At 48.9% G+C, this 24130-nt stretch overlaps 4 gene segments (V, D, J or C); all 4 read left to right on the plus strand.

Annotated features, from left to right (window-relative positions):
* Positions 1-24130, plus strand: part of LOC101946746 (immunoglobulin heavy constant epsilon-like) — a 253341-nt gene that overhangs the window by 192674 nt on the left and 36537 nt on the right.
* The window catches only part of LOC101948672 (immunoglobulin heavy constant epsilon-like), a 375427-nt gene that overhangs the window by 126427 nt on the left and 224870 nt on the right, over positions 1-24130 (plus strand).
* Positions 1-24130, plus strand: part of LOC101947277 (immunoglobulin heavy constant gamma 2-like) — a 193920-nt gene that overhangs the window by 22775 nt on the left and 147015 nt on the right.
* LOC122172646 (immunoglobulin heavy constant epsilon-like) overlaps positions 1-24130 on the plus strand; it is a 52492-nt gene that overhangs the window by 22196 nt on the left and 6166 nt on the right. The window contains 7 exon segments of the C gene segment in view: positions 10921-11229; positions 12669-12995; positions 13305-13625; positions 14872-15186; positions 20617-20922; positions 22266-22565; positions 23345-23671. Coding sequence covers positions 10921-11229; positions 12669-12995; positions 13305-13625; positions 14872-15186; positions 20617-20922; positions 22266-22565; positions 23345-23671 — 2205 coding nt within the window.

Raw genomic sequence — 24130 nt, forward strand, 5'->3', positions numbered from 1 at the left:
AACCTGGCTGATAACTTGCTCTGGGAGGGAACAGAAATGGCTTGACCTCCCCTGATACCGACACCTCCAACTACCTACTGGAAACTCCACCTAACCCAATTCCCCTCCCAGCATGCTCCCCATAGCAGTACTCAGAGATTCCACCAGTTGATGCCACCCAATCGGTCCTGACCCTGTGTATGTGTGTGTTGTCCAAAGTTTATCTAGATGGGTTCGTGGACGCCGAAGAGGAAGACTTCTACAACCTCTGGACAACAGCCTCCACTTTTATCATCCTCTTCCTCCTGAGTCTTTTCTACAGCACCACAGTGACACTGATCAAGGTAAAGAGGGGATTTGTTGCTGCAGGAGGGGGAGGAGAGGAGAATGCCCTAGTCTAGACTGTGATGCATCAAGGGGAACATGTTTGGAAATTGGGGTTGGAGCCTAAGGGAGTTAGACACCCAATTCCTATTGTTTTTTAATGGGAGTTAGGTGCCAAATTCCCAGCCTGGCAGATGCACTAGGTATGCCGATTGGACCCAAATGAGATCACAATCGTAGATTAGAGAGGAGGTTGGTTGCAATTGGTGGAGAATCCAGCAGGCAGGCAAAGCGAAGAGAGGGGTCCAAAATTCTAGCCTCTATGACAACACCGTCAACTGTTGTTCTTATTTAGGTCCCTGTAGCCTCACTGTGATAGGCACTACATGCACACATGGGACGCCACAACCCTTGCCCCAAAGAGCTTACTATCTATTACTAGAGAAGGCAAAATTGTTGCCCCCAATTTACAGATGGAGAACTGAGCAATGAAGTGACTTCCTCAAAATCTCCCAGAGAGTCTTTGGCATGGACAGGACTCTTGAATCCAACCCAGTGTCCTAAACATGGGGCCAGCTGACTTCTCTGCTAAACACTGTCAAAGCCAAACTCCTGATGCACCACCATGTAACTGAGGGATTAACTGAGGCTAGAGAGAGAGAGAGGTGGTTGGTTTTGGCCAAGGCTGGTCTTTTCAAGGGAGCCTAAAGACAGTGGAATAAAAAAATGGCCTTTAAATTGGCATCTGTTGCTTAGTGCAAGCACATATAAGCAAATAGTGTAAATAGATGGCACTTGTGCCAACACCCATGTTCATCTTATCAGTTGCAAATTTGCAGCTCCCATCAAAGCCAAGAAGGAAGGTCTTGTCCTTGATAAAGAAGACGAGGACTCTGTCACTCACAGAGCTCTCATCCTGATCTCAATAGTTAGAGACTATCTTAAACCTGGAAGCATGTGGTTTAATATCCTCTCAAAATTATTATCCACATTGACTGTAACTCTGCATATTCTTGGTATCCACTTAAATATCCAGTCCAACCGAATCTTTGTGAAGTGCTTAGATGCCACAACTAGGCTAGGAAGGCAGCATGGTGTAGTGGCTTGGGGCCAGATTTTAAAAGATATTTTGGTGCCTAAATCCCTTTAAAATCTGGCCTTTGGTCACTGGGCTAGAACCGTAGAATCCTTGGGTCTATTTTGACCTTGGGTGAGTCATATTTGGGGGAGGGAGAGCTCAGTGGTTTGAGCATTGGCCTACTAAACCCAGGGTTGTGAGTTCAATCCTTGAAGGGGCCATTTAGGGATCTGGGGCAAAATCAGTGCTTGGTCCTGCTAGTGAAGGCAGGGGGCTGGACTCAATGACCTATCCAGCTCCCTTCCAGTTCTATGAGATAGGTATATCTCCATATATTATATCCACTCTCTGCTACTCTTTCCTCTCCATCTGGTGTCTGTCCTGTCTATTTAGACTGTAGGATCTTCAGGGCAGAGATGGCTCTTATTATATGTTTGTACAGTGCCCAGCATAATGGGGTCCTGATCTCAGTTGAGGCCTTTTAATGCTACCATAACATAAATCATTAATAATAGTACAGGCGACATATAAATTGATATATCGGGCAGCCAGGCAACTGATGGGATCATAGATCTCCAGAGGTTAGAAATAGGATGTTCAAAGGTGCCCAAGTGGAATTTTGAAAGAAAACCTTTGTCCAACAACTCAGTATGCAAAGTCAAGTCCCACCTGACACGCGCAAATTCAGGAGTTTGTGCAGAGGTGGAAATTTGGAGGCCTAGATGAAAAACTGGCCTTAAAACATCCACCTGAGATTTTCAAATCTGCCTAAGGGCATTTAGACTTGGAACTGTGTATCCAGATCCCTTAGCCACCTAGAAAAAAACTCAACATCTGTTTTTCTGTCATCTTCTTCTCGCAAGTGTCCTAGGACCAGATTCTGGACCTCCTTACTCAGGCTGAGTAGTATAAGAACCGGAACAGAATAGAGTAGAATAAAATAGAATAGAACAGCACTGTGATGAAATTAATGGGATGGCAAGAAAAATAAGTAATTACTCAGCATGAATAGGCTGGCAGACCTTGGAATTCAATGAATGAGACTTGTGTCCTACATAATGGTAATTTTACCATTTCAGGTGAAATAAACCCAACAGCCCAAGATCGTTCCGACCAAAGGAGCCCACAGAAAGCGATTTTCCTGAAGAACAGTTCCAAACTTTGCTCCACTCTGTCACCTGCGTAATTGTTGTGTTCACCTGCCTGTGGAATGTTCTCAGACGTCATCTGAATGTAACTGGACTTTCTGTCTATTGTTTATGCTCTTTCATCTCCATTTTTAATGCACATTTGGCCAGTTTTTTATTTCTTTCTGTCCTGGTAATCTCTGCTTTATGCAAAATGCAATCTCTGCTGGCATAAGAAGTTGCACGTTAATGGATATATGTAATCAAATTGCACAACTTGTCATTTCCCCAGGCGTTTGTACTTCTCACCCTGTACATATTTTTCATGTTGAAATAAAGAGATTTATTATGTTGACATATCAAGAGCTTGCTTGTGGATCCTTATTGCTACTTGGTACTCACTATTACGTGTAAGCATTTCACAGTAACAAATCATTGTTTTCTTTGCCCTTACGGCTCATAGAGTTTAAAGCCAGAAGGGACCAGTAGGTTATTTAACCTGACCTCTTACATAGCACAGCCCAGAGAACTTCACCCAGTAATTCATGCAGTGGAAGAAATTATTCTGCTCTACTATTTTAAAAAACCCTATGTGCCCAATACCTTGTCGTTGGACTGGAATCCACCTTTAGGAAGAGACATCCAGTCTTGATTTAAAGACTCTAAGTGAAGGAGAATCCATCACCTCCCTTGGGAAGCAGTTCCAATGATTAATTCCTCTCACTGCTAAAGAGTTGCCTTTTATTTCTCATTTGAATTTTTGCCACCCCTGGATCTTGATACACCTTTGTCTGCTGGATTAGAGTCTTTTACGATCAGAGCTCTTCACCCAGCACAGGTACTTACAGATTGAGATCCAGTTGCCTCTGAACTTCCTCTAAGGGTCCACTAAATAGACTGAACTCTCTAAGGGCACGTCCGATCTATCGGGGATCGATTTATCGCATCTAGTGTAGACGCAATAAAATCGATCCCCGATCGCTCTGCCGTTGACTCCGGAACTCCACCGCAGCGAGAGGCGGAAGCGGAGTTGACGGGGAGCGGCAGCGGTCGACTCGCCGCCGTCCTCACAGCCAGGTAAGTCGACCTAAAATACGCAACTTCAGCGATGCTATTCGTGTCGCTGAAGTTACGTATCTTAGGTCGACCCCCCCCATAGTGTAGACCTAGCCTAAGTCTCTCTGCGTAAGGCATGTTTTCCAGACCATATATCTGCCCCCAGCACATTTGGGTCTTATCTCCGTTTGGTCCGCTAAGTATAATAATACTAGAAGAGAGATGAACAACATCAAAGCAGTTGGTAAATACTTGTAAAACTACTGTCACATTAAACGGGCAAAATTAAAATTACAATGTGATTACAGGAAATTATACTTTCAAAAGCACTACAGAGTTCTGCAACTGTGGTTTAAAATACTGTATTAACACTAGCATATGACGCAGTATGTTGGGTTGACATTGCAGGATAAGATAAGATAAGATAAGAACCTATCTCAGGTTCTTAGCTGATGCCAACACCACAATATCTTTCTCTGGTCTGATCTTTTGCATCATTCAGTCTCAGATGTGATAAACCCAGTCACGGTCCAAGATTAAACAAGATTCGGGGTTTGGTATGCAGAGATCTCAGCTTGCTTAGCACCATGGTAAATACACCATTAAAAACCCTTTTAATCTTTTGTTAAAAATACAGAAAAGAAGAAAACCAGGTAAAGCCTGTGAAATGTAACGTGTTAAATACAGCTTTCATTTTAACAGCATCCCTGGTTCCCTTCCCCTTCAGCCAGACAGAGATTTTAGGAGGGAAAAAGCCCTTGTTTGATGGTCTTTAGATGGTATCAAAGATGGTAACAACTGTCCTTTCAGGAAAAAGAGAAGAAGTTAGTTGAGATGGGCTGGGGCTGTCACTGTTGCTGTTGTTGTTAAAATCCGATCCTGTTTCCTAGAAGACAAAGCAAACACACATAAAACGGGGAGGGAAATGACCAGCAAAGATAGAAAATGCAGCTTCTGTCTCTGGTGTTTACTTTCACTTGGCGAAACACAGGCACTCCGAGACATGGCAAACTCGTACCAGCATCAGGGTGTTTAGGGCCTTGCTTTTGTTTGGCCCCGCTCTGGTCACCGGCTGATGACAGTGTTGCAGAATGTGCAGTCTTGGCCAGCTAAGCCAGACCTTTATCAGACAGAAGGAGAAAGAGAGAGAGAAAAGAAATAAGGTAGCAAAGGAAATGGACTCATTGTGGGGGCAGGGGGAGACAAAGTCTCACATCCCAGGTAGTGTTTGGAATTCAGCCGGAGCCGCTGGAGGTGGTGGTATCAGCTGGGTCCCTCTCTCTGGTCCAGTCTGGTCAGGACATCTCTCAGGATTAGGGTTAGGGACTCCAAGAGAAAGCGTTAGGCAGAATAGCCCAGCCCAGGGATCGGCAACCTTTGGCACGCAGGCCAGGCTGGTTTGTTTATCTGCCACGTCCGCAGGTTCGGCCGATCGCGGCTCCTACTGGCTGCGGTTCACCATCCCAGAGCAATGGGGGTGGTGGGAAGCGGCGCAAGCTATGGGATGTGCTGGCCGCCGCTTCCTGCCGCCCCCATTGGCCTGGAGCGGTGACCCGCAGCCAATGGGAGCCGCGATCGGCCGAACCTGCCGACGCGGCAGGTAAACAAACCGGCCTGGTCCGCCAGGGTGCTTACCCTGGTGAGCCGCGTGCCAAAGGTTGCCGATCCCTGGCCCAGCCCCTCATTATATTGTCTGCCAATTAGGCCTAATTCCCAACACACCCATTTTGGTTCATTGATTTTTGTCTCACACTGTTCTCGTTTACCAAGCATGATCTTAACACAGTCCTTGAGTTACATCAATGGGTCTTTTTGCTTGGATTAATTCAGTCTGTCTCCCTTTCATGCCTTTTCCCATCAACATTTGTTGTTATAGGTTATTGTGACCTCTTACGAACATTCGCTCACTTTTTACAGTTAAGCACACAATTAGGATAACTTTGCAGGCCCAGTTATTGCAACAACACCCTGCCCAAGAAAAATGTGGATGCTTCTCCAAATGTTTTCTTGTTTTCTCAAGTCTTTCTCCCTGAAGAGAGTTCTGGATCTCCTGACCAAACATGCCAAGCAATTCCCATTCTGTTCTCCTCTGGATTTCAGAAGTACAAGGGCAGCCATGAAATCGTTTCCAAGCACCTTATAGCAGTCCCTGGTTGGGATTCAAGGGGAATGGTTCTTATATTGTTATTTTTCCAGATCAATTCACCCCAGAAGGTGAATAACTCACCTTAACTTGAGCAACAGAAGCAAGAAAGATTGAGGAGCGATATTCTCCTGTCTTCTAACAGACTTAGCCATTGGCCAGTCCCCTCATGGACAGGCTTAGCCATTGGCCAATGAATCCAGGTTGCAATTTCAACTCTGCTCAATAGCAAGAAAATGGAGACTGCTATAATTATCACGTGGGTGTGCCAGTGATGAAGCACAATTAAAAGAGATGGATGTGACATACAAATCTGCCTTTGCAAGGTAAGACCAGCTCTTTGGTGCAACTGGATACAGTCACCCCACTCAGTAGAGATTTACTCGTGTTTGGATTCCACCAGGTGAGACATAGCTGAGATGCACGTATTTTAATGGTCCAATGGGTCTGCTGGTAGGTAACAGAGCTGGGAGACTGTAATGAGTGAGAGGCAGAAAAATGATTATTTTATATTAGTGTTCAGATTCTTCTCCAGAAATATGTCTTTAACTTTTTTGCACAAATAGGCCAGGGACAGCTCACAGAAACAAGACGTGCAAGGAAAGCCCTGGTATGGAAGGGTTGTGACTTGGATTCAATTCTAACATTTCCTGCGTGACCTTGGGAACGTCACTTAGCCTACCTATGCATCTGTAAGTGGGGATGATGGTATTCCTCTTACCTCAGTGGGGCATGTGAGAGGATAAAGATATTGAAGTTTGTGAGGTGCCCAGGTACAATGGTAACGGCTGCCAGAGAAGTACTCAAAATCGAGACATGTTGCTGCAGAGTCGGAAACGAATAAGTTCAGTGAGCATTTGAGAAGGTTCATGATAATCTGCTTTGGTTCAAGAAATGTCTGAGGTTTGGGGAGCTGGATGTACTGGAATAAGCAGCTGTGGTGGAAGGCCGGTGTACCAATGTTGCCCAGGCCACCGGGCGGGGGAGGTGAAGTACCAATTCCTATTACTTCAATGGAAACCGAAGGGCAGAACCTGTAAATTGTCACAGCTTCATTGACTGGATATGAGTCAACAGTGTGCCCTTGTTGCCAAGAAGGCTAACGGCATTTTGGGCTGTATAAGTAGGGGCATTGCCAGCAGATCGAGGAATGTGATCATTCCCCTCTATTCGACATTGGTGAGGCCTCATCTGGAGTACTGTGTCCAGTTTTGGGCCCCACACTACAAGAAGGATGTGGAAAAATTGGAAAGAGTCCAGCGGAGGGCAACAAAAATGATTAGGGGGCTGGAGCACATGACTTATGAGGAGAGGCTGAGGGACCTGGGATTGTTTAGTCTGCAGAAGAGAAGAATGAGGGGGGATTTGATAGCTGCTTTCAACTACCTGAAAGGGGGTTCCAAAGAGGATGGATCGAGAATCTTCTCAGTGGTACCAGATGATAGAACAAGGAGTAATGGTCTCAAGTTGCAGTGGGGGAGATTTAGGTTGGATATTAGGAAAAACTTTTTCACTAGGAGGGTGGTGAAGCACTGGAATGGGTTACCTAAGGAGGTGGTGGAATCTCCTTCCTTAGAGGTTTTTAAGGTCAGGCTTGACAAAGCCTTGGCTGGGATGATTTAGTTGGGATTAGGTCCTGCTTTGAGCAGGGGGTCGGACTAGATGACCTCCTGAGGTCCCTTCCAACCCTGATATTCTATGATTCTATGATTGTATGACATCAGCATCAGTTCAACTTCTCATTGACTCTCCTGACTAATTATTCCCTGACTTCTTCCAAACATCTCAGGAGCTTGCAGTAAGGGGTCTGGTGGGAACGGTAAAAATATTGTGCTTGGAAGGGAGGATGATATTCTGAATGTATTTACAGGGTATCCAGATACAGGGGAGAGTCTTGTGTAGATATGAGAGAGAGAGAGGATGAATATACTTGTAGACAGCTATCTTCTCTCCCCTGTAGCCACCATTTCTTTCTTTTAACGTCTCCTGGCAGTTTGTCTTTATTATATAAAGGGTCTCTTCTCGTCCTTGCTCCTGTGAAGGTGGTGAGAAGTAGTTGGGTGGTTCCTCGCACCATGACTGGTGGTGGAATGTCCACTGCAATTTGACGTGTTTAGAACTCATCGATTGGTGGAGTTTCAGGGCACAAGAAGGGATCACTGTGATTGGCATGTCCCCCGGCAATTCCTGGCCCAAGCCCCCACTTTCTGGTCGAGCAGAGCAATTAGAAAGAGAGGCCGAAGCTGGCTTTAAAGACGCCGAGTCATGGAGAGTTCACCCCAGTCCAGAAATAAGGACTGCAACCCCCAAAATACTGCAAAGCCGGGAAAACCACCTGGGAGTGAATATTTCACCCTCAGTGAATCTCCCCTGGACCTGTCAGTGTCCCGGAGAGGCAGATTGCAGAGCCCAGATGCCGAGGTGTATGGTTTGGAAGATCTGTGTGCACAGAAGGGCAGGGACCGGAGGAGAAAGTGTGTGTTGAGTTGTCTCATCCATCCATGACTCATGGAGGGCTCTTCCCTAGCTTTAACTAACTGTCTTGTCATCAATAGGGCCCTACCAAATTTGCGGCCATGAAAACCATGTCACGGACCCTGACATCTGCTCTCCCCCCATGAAATCTGGTCTTTTGTGTGCTTTTACCCTGTATTACACAGATTTCACAGGGGAGACCAGTGTTTCTCAAATTGGGGGTCCTGGCCCAAAAGGTAGTTGCAGGGGGGTCACAAGGTTATTTTAGGGGGATGTGACCAGGCCTGCCGACAGGGGAGGCAAAGGGGGCAATTACCAAGGGGCCCGGACGATTTAAAAGGGCCCAGGGACCCCGGCCGCTGTTACAGTAGCAGCGGTTGGGAGCCCTGGCTCAGGTCAGCGCCGAAGGAGCCAGGAAGGGGCTGGAGGGAGCAGCGAGGAGGTCCGGGGGGACTACTGGCAGGAAGGAAGGAAGCATGAAAAACAATGAACAGAGACACGGGGCAAAGCTCTGTAGCCTCCAAGGGGAGCTGGGAGCCCAGGCTGAACAGTCTTTGTGTGCCCAGCCCGGGGGGACTTTCTCCGGCTGGACCCAGCCCCAGGCTCTGTCGCCCCCGGCCCAGAGCCGCAGGCACCAGGTGCCGGAGAGACCCGGGACCAGCGCTGGGCGGGCAGGAAAGAGGCGTTGCACATAGGGCCCGGGAGCTGCAGGACTGGCAGCCCCTGGGGATCTGCTCCCGGGCGGGGCCTGGACAGTGATGGAGCCGCTGCCCTCACGCTGCCTCTGGCTCGGGCAGGCTCTGCCCCGGGGCAGCACTGGGGGCTCGGGCAGCAACAGAGAGCGGGCGGGGCCCGGGGGGGTCCCCTTTGTGTGTCTGGGAGGGAGGGGTCAGACAGGGATGGGGGGAGGGGAAAGATGATGTGAAATGGGGGGGGGTTGAACTATCTCTGTGCAGCCAGGGATCCCCAGGGGCAGCCGAGCTGGTGCTAGGGGGAAGGGGGGGCTGATGAAATCCCCTCCAATTTGGCCACTTCTCTCTCCAAGAGGGAGAAAATTCTCCCCCATTTCTCCCTGACTATCAGTGATGGATATAAAATCTAGGCAGGTTTCTCCCATTTTCTCTCATGTTAGTGACCCTTTCTCTCATCTCCGCCTCAGATTTTGCCCCATTTTCCCTCTAATTCATCAGTGTCAATTTAAAATCTCCTCAGATTTGGGATATTTTCCCATGCGTTTGATTTGCCTCAAAGTGTCCTTTGTCAGGTGGGAAACTGTTACCCTGAGTCATTCCCCAAGTGGGGAGGGGGTTAGTGGGGGCAGCTTGCAGAGCCCTGAGGCGCGGCTGCCCGTTCTCTGCCAGCAACAAGGCCTGGGATGGCCCAGGAAGGAGAAACAGCTACAAATGGAGACTGCCCAGCCCAGGTTACCCAGCCCTAGCTGCTGCCCCCCACAGCTGCCCAGGGCAGCTCCCCCCAGCCACTAGCTGCTAGTCACCTGCCTACCCCTACTGCTGGGGAGTTTTCCTGCTCCATGCCCCTCACTTGCCCTCTTAAAATACCTCCCCAACTTGCTCCCTGCTGCCCATGTAGACTGGTGGTGGGGAACTATCACTTTTGCTTTATTAACTGAACTTTCATATGCAGGTCCCCGTCACCCCCGCCCCAGGCCCTTTTAAATCACCCAGGCGGGCCGCAGGGCTCCTAGGCGCATGCGGGGTGCTACCGGCGGCAGCGAAGGCAGCCGGGCAGGCATGTGGAAGCCCTGGCGATGCCGGAAGAGCGCGCCAGACCGCGTCCGTGTGGGCGCAGCTTGTGCGTGTGTGGCGTAAACCTCAGCCATCTCTTTCTAGGGGCCCATTGACTGTTCTGCCCTGGGGCCCGGAGCTGCTGTCGGCGGGTCCGGTTGTGGTATTGCCACTCTTACTTCTGCGCTGCCTTCAGAGCTGTGCGGCCGGAGAGCGGCGACGGCGGGCCAGGTGCACAGCTCTGAAGGCAGCGCCCCAGCAGCAGTAGCACAGAAGGAAGGGTGGCAATACCATGCCAAACCATCCTTACTTCTGTGCTGCTGCTGGCGACAGCGCTGCCTTCAGAGCTGGGATCCCGGCAACAGCCAACTGGTCTCCAGCTGCCCAGCTCTGAGGGCAGCGCCACCGCCAGCAACTGCACAGAAGTAAGGGTAGCAGTACCACAACCCCCCCCACACACAATAACCTTGTGACCCCCCCCCCAACTCCTTTTTGAGTCAAGACCCCTACAATTACAATACCGTGAAATTTCTGATTTAAATAGCTGAAATCATGACACTTCGCACTGGAGAGCTGAGATGGGCTGGACTCAGGCTGTGAGGCGCTTGGGTAATATTTCAGCCTTGTAAAGGACCAGAGTCTCCTGTCAGCATCACTCGCACAAACCCAGAGCTATTCCACCGGAGTTGCTCCAGGTTTACACTGGAAGAGCCGAGGTCCGAATCCCATTTCTCGTGTTTTTCGCCCAGCGCTAGGACACCCCTGCACAATGGAAAGTGAAAGGCAGAGAGAAGGTCTGCGACCGGCCCAAGGTCCCACAGCAGCTGGGAATAGAACCTGAGTCCTGACTCCTTTTCCAGTGAATTGACCACTGGGCCATACAGCCACCAGGCCATAGAAGGAGGTGGATAGACGGATGTGGGTTGATCAGTGACATGGTTTTCTGATTTCCCCCTTTTGATGGTTTCTCTTATATTCTCTTTATCTTTCCAGCAAAATCCACACCCCCGTCCGTCTTCCCCCTGGTTCCCTGCTGCACCCAGACTGGCAGTGCTCCCCCGGACACAAGCCTGGCTTGCCTCGTAACTGGCTATTTACCATCACCAGTCCACATCAAGTGGAATTCTGGCAAAGTGACCCAGGGGGTCAAGGATTTCCCAGAGGTGACGATGAGCGACGGGCTCCACACCCGGAGCAGCCTGCTGATCCTCCCTGACAGGTCCCGGCAGGGCGACACCTACCAGTGCGATGTGACGCATGAAGGCACAGCAAAGAAAGTGTCGAAGACGTTCCCTCGGGAATGTAAGACATGCGGTGGGGGAGGACGGGACAGCCAGGCTGAGATTTTCAAAGCGCCTAGAGGGTCTGGGAGCCAGTTAATCTTCATCCACATCCCGTAGGTGCCTCTGGAAAAATCTCACTCTGAACGACTGGGGAAAGTTTGGCCCAGTGTTGAAACACGCTGAGCCCTGGTGCTTTGTCACTGCAGAACTCCTGCCCCGAGCACCCCCTCCATGGACCCCTGAATGAGGAAAACCTTCGGGTGAAAGGCACGCCTGGGCAGAGACCTATGTTCCACTAAGGGGGGCATTTTTCAGCCCTGCCTAAAGGATTTAGGCACATGGATCCTGTTGGAACTTGCCATGTAAATCCCTTAGGCACCTTGGGAAATCTTAGACACGCAGCTGGGCTGAAATGGCACCTAAGCCTCACGCTGGCCCTTCTGTACAGGGGAAAACTTCGGCTCACCGCCCAACTCCCTCCCCCTGCCCCTCCCCCAAACCCAGTCTCCTCCCACCGGGGGAGGTAGAACAAAGCCCATTCGCCACGTCAGTCCAAAGCCTCAAAGCAAAACCAGAGCATCTCAGAGCACAGGGTCCCAGCCACCAGGGGCCCCTCCGGCGTTCAGCCGGCTGGATGGGCAGCCCCCCCCCCCCCCCCTTCCCCACTAGGTCACCTTTCCTGCATGTTTCTAGGCCTCCTGCCTGGTCCGCTTTCCTCAGCACTGAGCCAGAAGCTTTCCCTTATACAGACTGCAGCAAGCCGGCCCACGAAACTACAATTCCCAGCAACCACTGGCCTTAAAGGGGCTACACCCGCTTACAAGCTAGTACTCGCTTACCCCTCTCTGTCACGGAGCTGTGTGTGTTTCTTGCACTCCGGCTGTTCTTGGGCATCTTTTGAAATGGATACAACCCCAGAGCAGCAAACCTAGGCATTCTGGGGTCAGAACTTCAACGGGTGTAAATCATCTGATCTGCACTGAAGTCAGTGACACTGTGCTGACTTACATCAGCTCAGAATTTGACCCTTTATCTGTAGTCAGACACAGTCAGTCCTCTCCCAGGTTTTCTTCTGACGCCATGTCATGCTGTACAGCGCCACGGTCCCCCTTAAATAGGGGACACCAATTGACATCAATTGAGGAAAACAAGTTCAAATAAACACACACAGCTCAAGTTCCAGCTTTGTCCCTGCTGTTTACCAGGGAGAACACACTCAGAACGAATGCACGGAGGCATTTAATATTTGCCCTGTTCCCATTTGTTTTAATCCTTTACATGGCTGTGAAAAATCTCAGCCCTAGAGGCTGATTAAAGTACTCAATGTAAATGTACCACACCAAGGTGGGCTTTTTCCTAGCGCTGGAAGGACTGTAGAGTTAGCGCTCTCTCTGGAAGGGGACTGGGGATCTACAGAGCGTGACACTGGACTGTGTTTTCCCCTCTCTCTGCTCTCAGTGTGTGGTTCGACAAGGCCCCCCGAGGTTCACCTGCTGGCCCCCACCTGCGAGGACAGCTCCACAGAGAGCCAGCTGGAGCTGGTTTGCCTTCTCCTAAGCTTCAAACCCGGCAAAGCCGACATGAAATGGCTGGTGAATGGAAAGGAGAGCAGCCCCCCCACCCCGGCCTTTTCCTCTGCAATGGGCACAGACGGCTTCTACATGGGGCAGAGCCGCATGAACGTCACCAAGCAGAGCTGGGAGAAGGGGGACGTCTACACCTGTCAAGTGACCCACCCAGGAGTGGGAACAGAGCTCTCCATGCACAACACCAGCAAGTGCTTGGGTGAGGGGCTACGCCCGTGCATGGCAGGGAGGGGGGGTGGAGAGTTACTCAGAAACCAGCCCTGCCTAAGGGTAGGTGGGACTGCACCTTGACACCAGTGTGATGGGAGACATAGGAGTACCGTAGAGAAACTGGTACTGTAGGTGGATGGGAAGAGAAAGAGATACAATGGCTGGATGGATGGGATAGAGACTATGAGTGTTCTGATGGAGGTGGATGGATAGATTAGATTAGATTAGATTTCAATAGTCTTTTTCTGCCTTTCCACATTATTTGAACTGGTCAATGACATCTCTTTGCATTTCTCAGCCTGCCTCAGAAGCTCACTTGAACCAAACATCTACTTAACCAAACCCTCCTATGAAGACTTCATCAAAAATTCTGGTCACGTTACCTGTCTAGTTCTGGGTTATGACTTAGCAGCCAGCAATATCACATGGAAAGTGGATGGGCAAGTCAGCTCCGCGGCGAAGACAGAACCCCTCAAGACGAACAGCAACGGGACCACCAGCCTGGTCAGTTCTCACCCTGTGTCGCTGGCACAATGGGGACAAGGCACCAAATTTACCTGCAATGTGACCACACCCTGTTCTGGAGAACTAACCCAGGACATAACCATGAGCAACACAGGTGAGTAGCCCTGGCATCTCAAAGGGAAAGGCAAACTCCAGTCACTGTTAATTGGGATTAGAGGATGAAACTCACCCCGCACAAGTCCTAGGCAGCCTTTAAGTCCCAGTTAAACCCCCCAAGTAGGACTTTAGCGGAGCCTAGGCCCTCAGCACAAGGGTGTATTGCAGGTATAATTAGTATTTCCCCTGTGAAGCTCTCATTCTCAACTCTCATTAATTTCCACTTGCACGGTTTTCCCACTATTCCCTGCCTTACCATTAAATTCCACCTCCTCCAAGAATTTCACTTCCTCGGCTCCCTGGGATCCGGGGATATGGCCTGTTAGGGACTTAGTGTCCTATTTGTGACTCTGTTCTGATGTGCGTGTGTACTTCTTACCTCTGGAAATCAGGCGGGTGCTTGTCACCCGCCATCTGGCCTTTTAGGGATATTTCTGGTGAGAATCTCTAAGAGTGTCGAGGGGAGTTAGGTGCCCAAATCCCATTGAAATACCCAAGGTGTCAAAATCCCTTAGCCAGCCTTTGAAAATCAATTGTGTTGAATTTTGCTGTGAGCATTTGAAAGATGAAATAGGCTCCGAGTGAGCAAATGGGTTGGTGACCCAAAGTCATGATTATGAATGGTGGAGACTTGAGGTGAAGAGGAGGTAGTGTGGTTCAAGGTTTGGGGTGAGGGTTCAGGTTTGGGATGCAGGACTAGCTCAAAGCACCATATCTGTCTGTGTTACTGTAAAACCAAGCTGAGGATAAAGATCAGGAGGAGGATGAACATGAGATGAAGATGATGTCAATGACAATGAAGAAGGAAATAAAGATGCTGAAGGAGAAAAAAAGAAAGAACATTATAATGCTGTAGAAGATGAAGATAAAGGAGAAGGAAGTGATTATGAAGACAAGAGAGGTGAAGAAGATGAAGATGATGATGGTGATGAAGACGAAAATGAAGATGATGATGTTAAGTTGTTGCCGTTTAAGGTTGAGGATCTGGAAGGTCACTGAGCATTCTGCGGGGAAGGCTTGGGAGTTCAGTTGAGTGTTTGGGTGAAGATCCAGGATCTCTGAGTTTCAAGGGAGATGATGCTCAATGGTTGGGTTTTTATTTTGCCTGGTCTAGCTGCACACATACCCTGAACAACTGCCCTCCCTGGCCCCTTCACACAGTGATATCTGCTGGATCCAAGTCCTTTACTTAGCCATGCAAACCAAGTCTTCTTCTTCTCTTCCCCCTCTTCCTTTTCATTTAGGCATGAGTAAGAAGGAGCCCTCAGTCACCATTTCCCGAGCCTACCACGAAGACATCTCCGGGAACAGAGTCTCCTTGACTCTCATCTGCGAAGCTAGTGGCTTTTACCCTGAAGAGATCAGCATCTCATGGTTGAAGAACAACTCCCCAGAACTCAAGTCTAGTTACAACAATGGCCCTGTGTCAGGAAGTGGCACTTTCTCTGCCTACAGCATCCTGAAGGTTGACAAAAGTGGAGGAGCAGTAAATTACACCTGCGTGGTGCATCACCCTGCCATGAAAGAGCCCAAGAGTGTTGTGGAAAAGGTGACCCTCGGTAAGTGAATTCTCAGAGTGAGGTATTAATTTGGGGATGTCCACCACGTGTTCTTATCCCATCCAGCCAATGGCATGAACAACTGCATGACTCCATGTGAGCCCTGGTGGGATGGGGAGGCAATCAAGGATTTCTATCTCCATTATGATGCAGTCTTTGGTGAAACCAAGATTTATTGCAACCTGTGCTGGGCGGGGAATGTCCCCTCCACTCCAGTGCAGGATAGTTCCCTGTATCCCCAAGGCATTATCCAGTCTGAAATGTCCCCAGTAACGGGGATCCCAACCCATCCCCGGAGGAGATGATTCCACAGCCTCACAGACCCCATCACCACTAAAGGAAGTGAAGGAAAAGCGTCCTAATTGCAAGAAGGAATTTCAGGGCAGGAGCAGAATGTAATCTCATTGGGCTGTGATTTGGCCAATACATTGGGATGGACACTCTTGCTCTTGGGGAAAGTTCACGGAGGTCTTTCATGGCTGGGAGGTGGTTCACTGAAAAATTTCTTTCATTCTTAACCATGGATCCCGGTGGGAGTTGTTTGCTTCACACTGGATTCTCATGGTAGAAGATTCACAATTTTGTCCTTATGGTCCCTTTCTATTCCTCAAATTTGTTGTCAACATATTGGAAATGCCTTTGTGGATCTGCAGCCGTGACAGACACCCAATTAAAATCTGTTCTCAAGGGAAACGTGAGCTGGGGTGGGGCAGATTCCGTATCGGATTCAGAAGCCGATGAGTGCATGCAACCACAGGAAAGAAACCCCTCAGCTCCATTGCCCCACAGTGTGGCTTGGGCATCCGTATGAATGTGGAATCCCAACTCCAACAGCATCTACTTTACAATGCTAATCTCATGAGCGACACCAGGCATAACCTTCATACAATGTTCGATAGAGCAGATATCAGCCTCTAGGCTGCACTTCAAAGGCAACAACTCCAAACGCCCCACACAACTGAATGGAGATGCTTCCATTCAACTCGGTAGCTCCACACACCCTTTGCACATTTTGGATTTGTTGGTGACTGTGCCACTCTAGGAACGTGCGTGAGGTTCTTTCTTGCCCACCTTCTTTGATGTTCCTGCATGTTGCCTCATGAAGACTACCTCTTCTTTTATTTCGCTAACCCTCCTGAGGGATTGCTATTGCTCCATGCAGGTGAGTCAGCCCTTTCCTAACTTGTCTATACATATCTACTCTATTTTCCCTTTTGATCAGCCTGGCTGCTATCAGATTAATCTCTGGTTTCTTTGCAGCCCTGACCAATCCACAACCACCCACGGTTGAACTCCTGCAGTCCATAGACCTGGAGAAGAAAATTGTGACATTGAAGTGTATTGCGTATGACTACAGGCCCAAAGGAGTGACGATCAAATGGCAAGGAAAACCACACCTTGCAAGCGAGCGAAGGATGGAGGATGGTACATACAGAGCCAGCCACAATTTTGAAACAACTATGGACAAATGGGAAGAAGAGGCAAATTACACTTGTGAGGTGGAGCATAAAGAGACAGGGGGAAAGGTGACCAAGAAGACCATCAGCAAAGGTGAACTATAGAATCATCTACTATAACAGCAATATTTATTTTCCTGGCGATGTGATAAAGGCCTAAACATGCCAGTTGGCTGATTCAGAGCATCAGGGAGAGAGGATACAGGAATGGATGGACCAATCATGGATGGGATATGGGGATGTTGAGCTACATATCCACAGAGTCTTACACGGTATGGCAGTGAGGCTAGGATACCAAACTAAACAGGCTAATGGGTTGGTTCCAGCATGGCAATTCTTATATTTTCTGGAGTAAAAGGGGATGGGGGTCATTGGATGGATGGATGGATGGATGGATGGATGGATGGATGGATGGAGAGAGATGAGCTGTATGGGGATAGATAGCTAGACAGATGGACAGACAGACAGATGGATGATTCTGGAGGGTTTCTGTCAGCACCCACTATGACTCTGTTTCTCCCAGCAGACTGGATGCTCCCCAGTGCCCCCACAGTGACACTCCACATCCTGCCCACCTGCCCGAGCCCAGGAGCAAGTGACACTGTCACCTTGCTCTGTTCTGCCAGCGGCTACTACCCCCGGGGCCTGCAGCTGACCTGGCAGGCGGGTGGGAAGGAGAGAGAGGGCACCCAGGTCAGACTCCTCCAGGGGAAAGATGGAAGATTCAGCTCCTCCAGCAACCTGACCATGTCCCAGGCAGAGTGGGACAAGCTGGGAGAGTACAGCTGCCATGTGACCCACCCTGGGACCGGTAGCACCCAGCTCAGCACTATCAGCAAGTGTGCAGGTGAGTCAGCTCCCCTAATGCTCCCTTGGCCCCTCTCCTTCGCCTACCTACTCCCCCTCCACTCCCTGACCCCATCTCCCCTTCCTGCTCCCCCACCCCCTCACCTTCTGCAGCCCCCCTGCTCTCCACCCTGATCCCCCCATCTCTTCCCACTTTGCACCCTCTACCCCATCTGGATCTGGCCTGGTCTACTCCTCCCTGCTCCCCAAACCCCTCACTTCTCCCCCTGGCATCCCTGTTCCCCCGACCCCGCCCTGCTTCTGCTCTGCACCCCTCACCCTACCCCGAGCAGCTCCCTCAACCTCTCCCCCATCCCTTCCCTCCCTGCAGCCTCTCCCCTCCACCACACCCTGTGAAGGACACATCTCCCTTTCTTCTCCACTCCAGCCTGTCAGGGGAGCATCCCCTTGCCCAGCCTGTACCTCCTCAAGCCATCCCTGGAAGACTTGCTCACTCGAGGTGAAGCCCTCCTGACTTGCCTGGCAGTGGGCTATGAGCTGGGCCAAGCAAGACTCACCTGGGAGCTGGATGGTGCCAACTGGACTGCCAATGCCACCATGGGAGAAGCCAAAAAACACAGCAACCAGACCCAGAGTCTCCTGAGCCACCTGGCCATCCCCAGGGGAGTCTGGGACTCCAGGAGCAGCATCCTCTGTAGAGTGACCCATCCCTGCTCGCTGTTTCAGGACATGGAGGAGACCATCTGGAAGCCCAGGGGTGAGAGAAGGAGAAGGGGCTCAAACAATAATCAGTGAATTTGCCCTAATGCTTTATAGGGGGTAGGGACAGGGACCCCTCCCACTCCTTACTGAAATACTGCCACCCACAGGAAGGGGTCTGGTACTATAAGGCCCAGAGAGAGAGAGATGCAGTCATATGATGGATGGATGGATGGATGGATGGATGGATGGATGGATGGAGGGAGGGAGGGAGGGAGGGATGGGGCATTGCATGGATGGATGGATGGATGGATGGATGTTTATGGGGATAAATAGTTAAAGAAGAGGAAGAATAGATAGGTAGATGACAACCAATAGGAAAGGATAGAGAGAGAAAGTCCAACACCCCCAATCCTGTAGCAGAGACTCGCTAGTACAGAGCTGGCAAATAAGCCATCTAATGTCCCCTACTTGGATCTGGATCAGAGATGGGACCCCCAAGAGGGGAAAGACCCCATGTCCCATTCCCCAGCCCCTAAGCCAGCCAATCCCCTGCCTGGGGCTGGGTCAGAGCCACCTAGAGAGGAGAGGCTCATATCCAATTCCCCAACTCCATTGACTGCAGGGTTTCAAGTCCCTCTTGATGAACTCACATTGCACTTCCCCTCCATACAGGTGCCAGCATAGCCAAGGCTCCTTCGGTATCCCTCGTTCTCCCATCGCCAGCACGACCCAGTCCCAATGCTGAGGTGTGGATCACCTGTGAGGTCTCTGGTTTCTTCCCATCCGAATTGCTCATCAAATGGAAAAGGGACAACCACACCATCGAGCCCTCTGGATACATTACTCTACCCCCAGTGGCTGAAGAGAGGAATTCCACCTTCTCTGCCCAAAGCTACCTGAAAATCCCAGTGTCTCAGTGGGAAAGTGGGGCTGTATATACCTGCATGGTAGGGCATGAGTCCTTGCCATCTATGCACTACACCAGCAGGACTGTGTTAGGTGAGTCTAGATGCCAGAAAGAATTCCCTAGCAGTGGGAAGAGGTGGTGAGTTCTGTAAGTCTCTGGAACCATTTTTCCCAAGGGAAGGGAGAACCCATTTCTCAGGATTTTTAAAACTAGGACTGGGTGGCCCCCCTGGGGAAATCAACTAGAAGGAACAATTCAGTAATGACTTTTCACCTCAGTCTGATGATACTGTGGAGGGTATTGTGAACTAGTGATATCTCATCATGGTACGGTGATGTCTAGCTTCACACCCCTGCACTGTGGTGTTGCTATGTGACGTAGCTGTGTTGCGACATGGTGGCTTTAAGGCACAGAGTAATTGCGCACCGGCATGACCTGCTTTATGCTGCATGGAAACGTGACACACTATCAGGACATACGTTGTCATGACGTGCTGTTATTATGTCACACCTAGATCTTACTTTGTCACATCATGATATTTTGTCATGACATTGCTATTTTTTCCTTATGTGGCGATACATAGACATAAGTCGGGATGTCTTGTCATCATGGGATGGTGTCTCATCACGACGTGGTGGTGATTTCTGGTGGTTTATTGTATACTGCACTATAGTGATATGCTGATTTTTCTTTGTTGTATGATGTCTTGTCATGAGATGCTGATATTTTGGCCTGCTAGTATTATACTCTTGTTAATGTTTTGCTGTAACCTGACAGTGTTCTGTCATGACCATGGTTATTCATGATGCCATGACTTGTCGTCTTGATGCCGTGTTGTGAAATGTTGACATCTGGCTGTAACAAAATAAAGATGCCCCAGGATGTCCTGATGCTGCATCTCAACATGATGCAGTTGTATCATGGAACAGTGTTTGTACTGCATCTCAGCATGGCATGAATGCACCATGATTCAGCATTTGCACTGCCCCTTGATACAATATGATGGAAAAATTGTGTCACAGTTTATTTATGTGTGTTGGCACAGCAGCTCAACTCCATGCAGTTCTTTCATGACATAAGTGTTTGCATCAGACCTTGACATGACCTAGTTACATAGCCGCATCTGCATTGTAGCATGACATGAGACAGTTCTCTTGCCACCGCCCATGGTTTGCGTTGCATCATAGCATCATACCATTGTGTCATGACTCAGCATTTGTCATTACAACATGACATCGTGCAATTGGGTGTCACTATGGAGTATTTGCATTGCAACCTAAGTATCACCACATCATTATGATAATCCCCCGGAGCCATGGGGCGGCATGGTCTGCACTTTCAGAGTTTGCATCTGAAGAGCTTGGTGGTTAGATATTTCCACTGAAGCTAAATGCTTCACCATCCTTGCCTTTTCCTTCAACACAGCACCCACATTTCTAGGTGTAATTAGAGCTCACCTTCTCTTCAGCCTCCTAGCTTCCCCAAACACCTTCAGCATCCTCCCCCCATCCTTCTGCATGAATTAAATTGCAACAAAAAGCCAACCCTTTGTTTCAGATTTCCTGGAGCCATCTCCCCCAACAGTCACAGTCTTCCACACACCAGACTTAGGTGGGCATGAGAATCTGACCTGCTTTGCCACCGGCTTCTACCCGAAGCACCTAGACATGCAATGGACTGTCCACAAGCAGCACCTCAGCTGCAGCTCTCCCTCCTCTCCGACGGCCCTGGGCGATGGCAGGTTCCAGCAGAGCTGTCAGCTGGTGCTCAGGGCGGCCGAATGGAGCCTGCGGAAGACCTACACCTGCACTGTGACCCATAACTCCACTCATACGACCCTGGAGAAGGCGCTGCACTCTACTGGTAAGCACTGAGCAGGACTTAGCTCCACAGGCTGAGACATTCCTCGCTTCCTAGGGCATTTACGTGACATTTATGGAAGTTGTGTGTCCAAAATCTCTTCCTCCTTCTTGAGTATCTTTTCTCTGGCCACAGCTTCCTGTCATTGTCCCCTTCTCAACAATGCCCAAACTCATGTTCATGAAGGCTGCCCCCATTAGTTGTTGGATATTGAAAGTCAATTCTCAATGATCAGCCTTCAGTTCTCAGTTTCAGAGAAGACCACAAGAATGATTAAAGAATTAGTGATGTTTATTCTATTTCTCTTGACAAAGAGAAGGTTAATGGGTAGGGCCCTACCAAATTCACAGTCCATTTTGGTAAATGTCATGGTCATCGAATTTTTAAAATCTTAAATGTCATGGTTTCAAATATTTAAATCTTAAATTTAATGCTGTTGTAACAAAGGATGACTATGTATTTAAATATAGCAAAATATAAACATGTAAAGCCCTTACGTGAGCATTTCTTAAACTCGGGGTCCCGACCCAAGAGGAGTTTGCAGTATTGCTTCTGCCCTGCCTTCAGACCTGGGCAGCTAGAAACCAGCTGTCCAGATGCTGAAGGCAGTGCAGAAGTAAGAGTGGCAATATCTCATCCCCCCTACAATAGCTTTGCAGTCCCTTTTGGGTCAGGATCCTCAGTTTGAGAAACACTATGTACTTTTGTATACTTTTACCCTATGGTATAGTATAAGTAAAAGTACACAAAAGACCAGATTTCACGGGGGAGACCAGATTTCATGGTCTGTGAAGTATTTTTCATGGCCATGAATTCATAGGGCCCTATTAATGGGTGACTTAATCACAGTTTATAAATAGCTACATATGGAAAAAATTGATAATAGAGTGCTCTAAATTTAGTAGACAAAGGTATAACAAAATCAAAATGGCTGGAAGTTGAAGCTAGACAAATTCAGCCTGGAAATAAGGTACACATTGTGGGTACTTAACCATTGGAAAAAGTTACCATAGGCTATGGATGCTCCATGACTGGCAAGACTGGCAATTTTTAGATCAAAACAGGATGTTTTTCTAAATGATCGACTCTAGTTCATGCAGTAAGTAACTCAGGGCAGCTCTCTGGCCTGTGTTATGCCAGAGGTCAGACTAGATGATCGCAATGGTCCCTTCTGGCCTGAGATCTATGAATCTAGGAATGTGTGACACGGAAGCCCAGTAGAAGCTGAGCAGCTCAGAAAAACATGCCCTAGGCTCTAAACTTTAAGGACCCATAATCCGAAAATCCCCCACTGACTGGGCAGGTAGCATTATGTGTGACCACGTCCTTGATGGTTGGCTTTACAGGCTGCCAGGAACCAGCATTGCAATCCACCTACATACAGCCCCCATCTTTGAAAGAGCTTTTCATGAACAAGTCGGCTTCTGTGATGTGCCAGACCTCCCTGGCCAATGCCAGCATCAACTGGACAATGGACGGTGAGCTGGCGGACCTGGGAGCCGTGAGGGTGGAGCAACTCAACGGCAGCACCTGGCTTCAAAGTTGGCTGAAGGTCAACCTGAGTGAATGGAACTCCACCGAGACCGTTAGATGCCAGATCAAGAGTGACGAGGAGGAGAACGTGCTGGGCATCAGCCCAAAGAATGGTGAGGACTTAGGGGAAAGGTCCTCTGTCCTTCCTCTGACTACTGGGGTCAGAGAACGGCATCCCAGAAGGACCCTGGATTCACTGGAGCTATCCAAAGTCACACAGGAGACTAGCCCATGGGAACATTCAATTAGCTGGGATGGACTGTAGGGTCAGGGTTAGGGTTAAAGTTAGGGCACTAGCTAGGAATAGATTTTAGGGTTAGGCATAAGTGAGCAGCTGGGGTTAATTTTAGAGGATGGAAGATGGGGGTGGACTGTCAGGGAGAGCCCTTCACCTGCTGAGAAATGGACTGTAGTTTAGGGTTGGTGATAAGGAACTAGATAGGGATAGACTGTAGGGTTAAGCATTGCAATTCCTAAGTTCCTTTGTGCATCCAGGCCTCAGATACTGCAGTGATGGGTGCCAATATTAGATAGATAGATAGATAGATAGATAGATAGATAGATAGATAGATAGATAGATAGATAGATAGATAGAGGGGGTGGACGGGGATAGATAGATAGATAGATAGATAGATAGATAGATAGATAGATAGATAGATAGATAGATAGATAGATAGATAGATAGATATGGGGGAGGGGGAGAGAAAAGGAGTGCTATCATCCAATATTGGAGGGTAAATTAGCCTTGAATTGACCACCTTATCTGGTAAGCACTTTCTTAGTGCCTTGGAATCAAAGCCACCTTGAATGACTTTGTTGACCCATGATACTTTATATTCAATTATGCCGTTCTTGTGCTCTCTCTCCCCACCACACTTCTCCAATTCTGCAGGTTCCCTGAAGGCTCCAACCATCTACCTTCTGTTCCCATCCTCAGAGGAAATCTGCAGCAACCAAAACCTCACTCTTCACTGCAATGTCAAAGACTTCTACCCCGGCGAGATCTCCATCTGGTGGCAAGAGAAGACAGCCCAGACTGAGCTCGACATCCCGGCCGATGATGAGCACCACAACTGTGACCATAACAGCCAGCAGTGCTCAGTGATTAGCAAGCTTGAGGTGTCCAGGAGCAAATGGATTCTGGGGACTTCCTACAGCTGTCTAGTCGCCCACCTCTCCTCTGAAGGGATTATAGCAAGAAGTGCCAATGTCCATACTGGTAAAACACATCTTAGCTGCTTCATTAGTGCCCCAAAATCCACTCTGCACCTCAACCTAAAGATTCCTCTGTTGGCTGTCCCCCACTCTTTCCAATTTGGCCTCTGCTTATTCCCTATGTGTGTTTCCTTTGACTCAGCCCAGATGAAGATATCATTCGCCTGCCTTCCTTGTGTACATTTCACAAGCCTATTAAAGCAATAACCCAACTGCACCAATGGGAAATTTTGCTCTTATTTGTGGTCTCCTACCTCTTCTCCTGCAAGTATCTGGATAATATGATGCAAAAGGATGGAGAGGGATTTATTATTATATTATTATTATTATTATTATTATTATTATTATTATTATTATTATTGAAATGTCTAGAGGTGCCTGTCACAAACTGAGGGCATGTTGTGTCAGTTACACTATACACACCTATAATCAATAGCCTAGTCTGGGGTAAACCCAGGTAAAC

The sequence above is a fragment of the Chrysemys picta genome, chromosome 13, assembly GCF_011386835.1.
Source record: "Chrysemys picta bellii isolate R12L10 chromosome 13, ASM1138683v2, whole genome shotgun sequence".
Lineage (NCBI taxonomy): Eukaryota > Metazoa > Chordata > Testudines > Emydidae > Chrysemys > Chrysemys picta.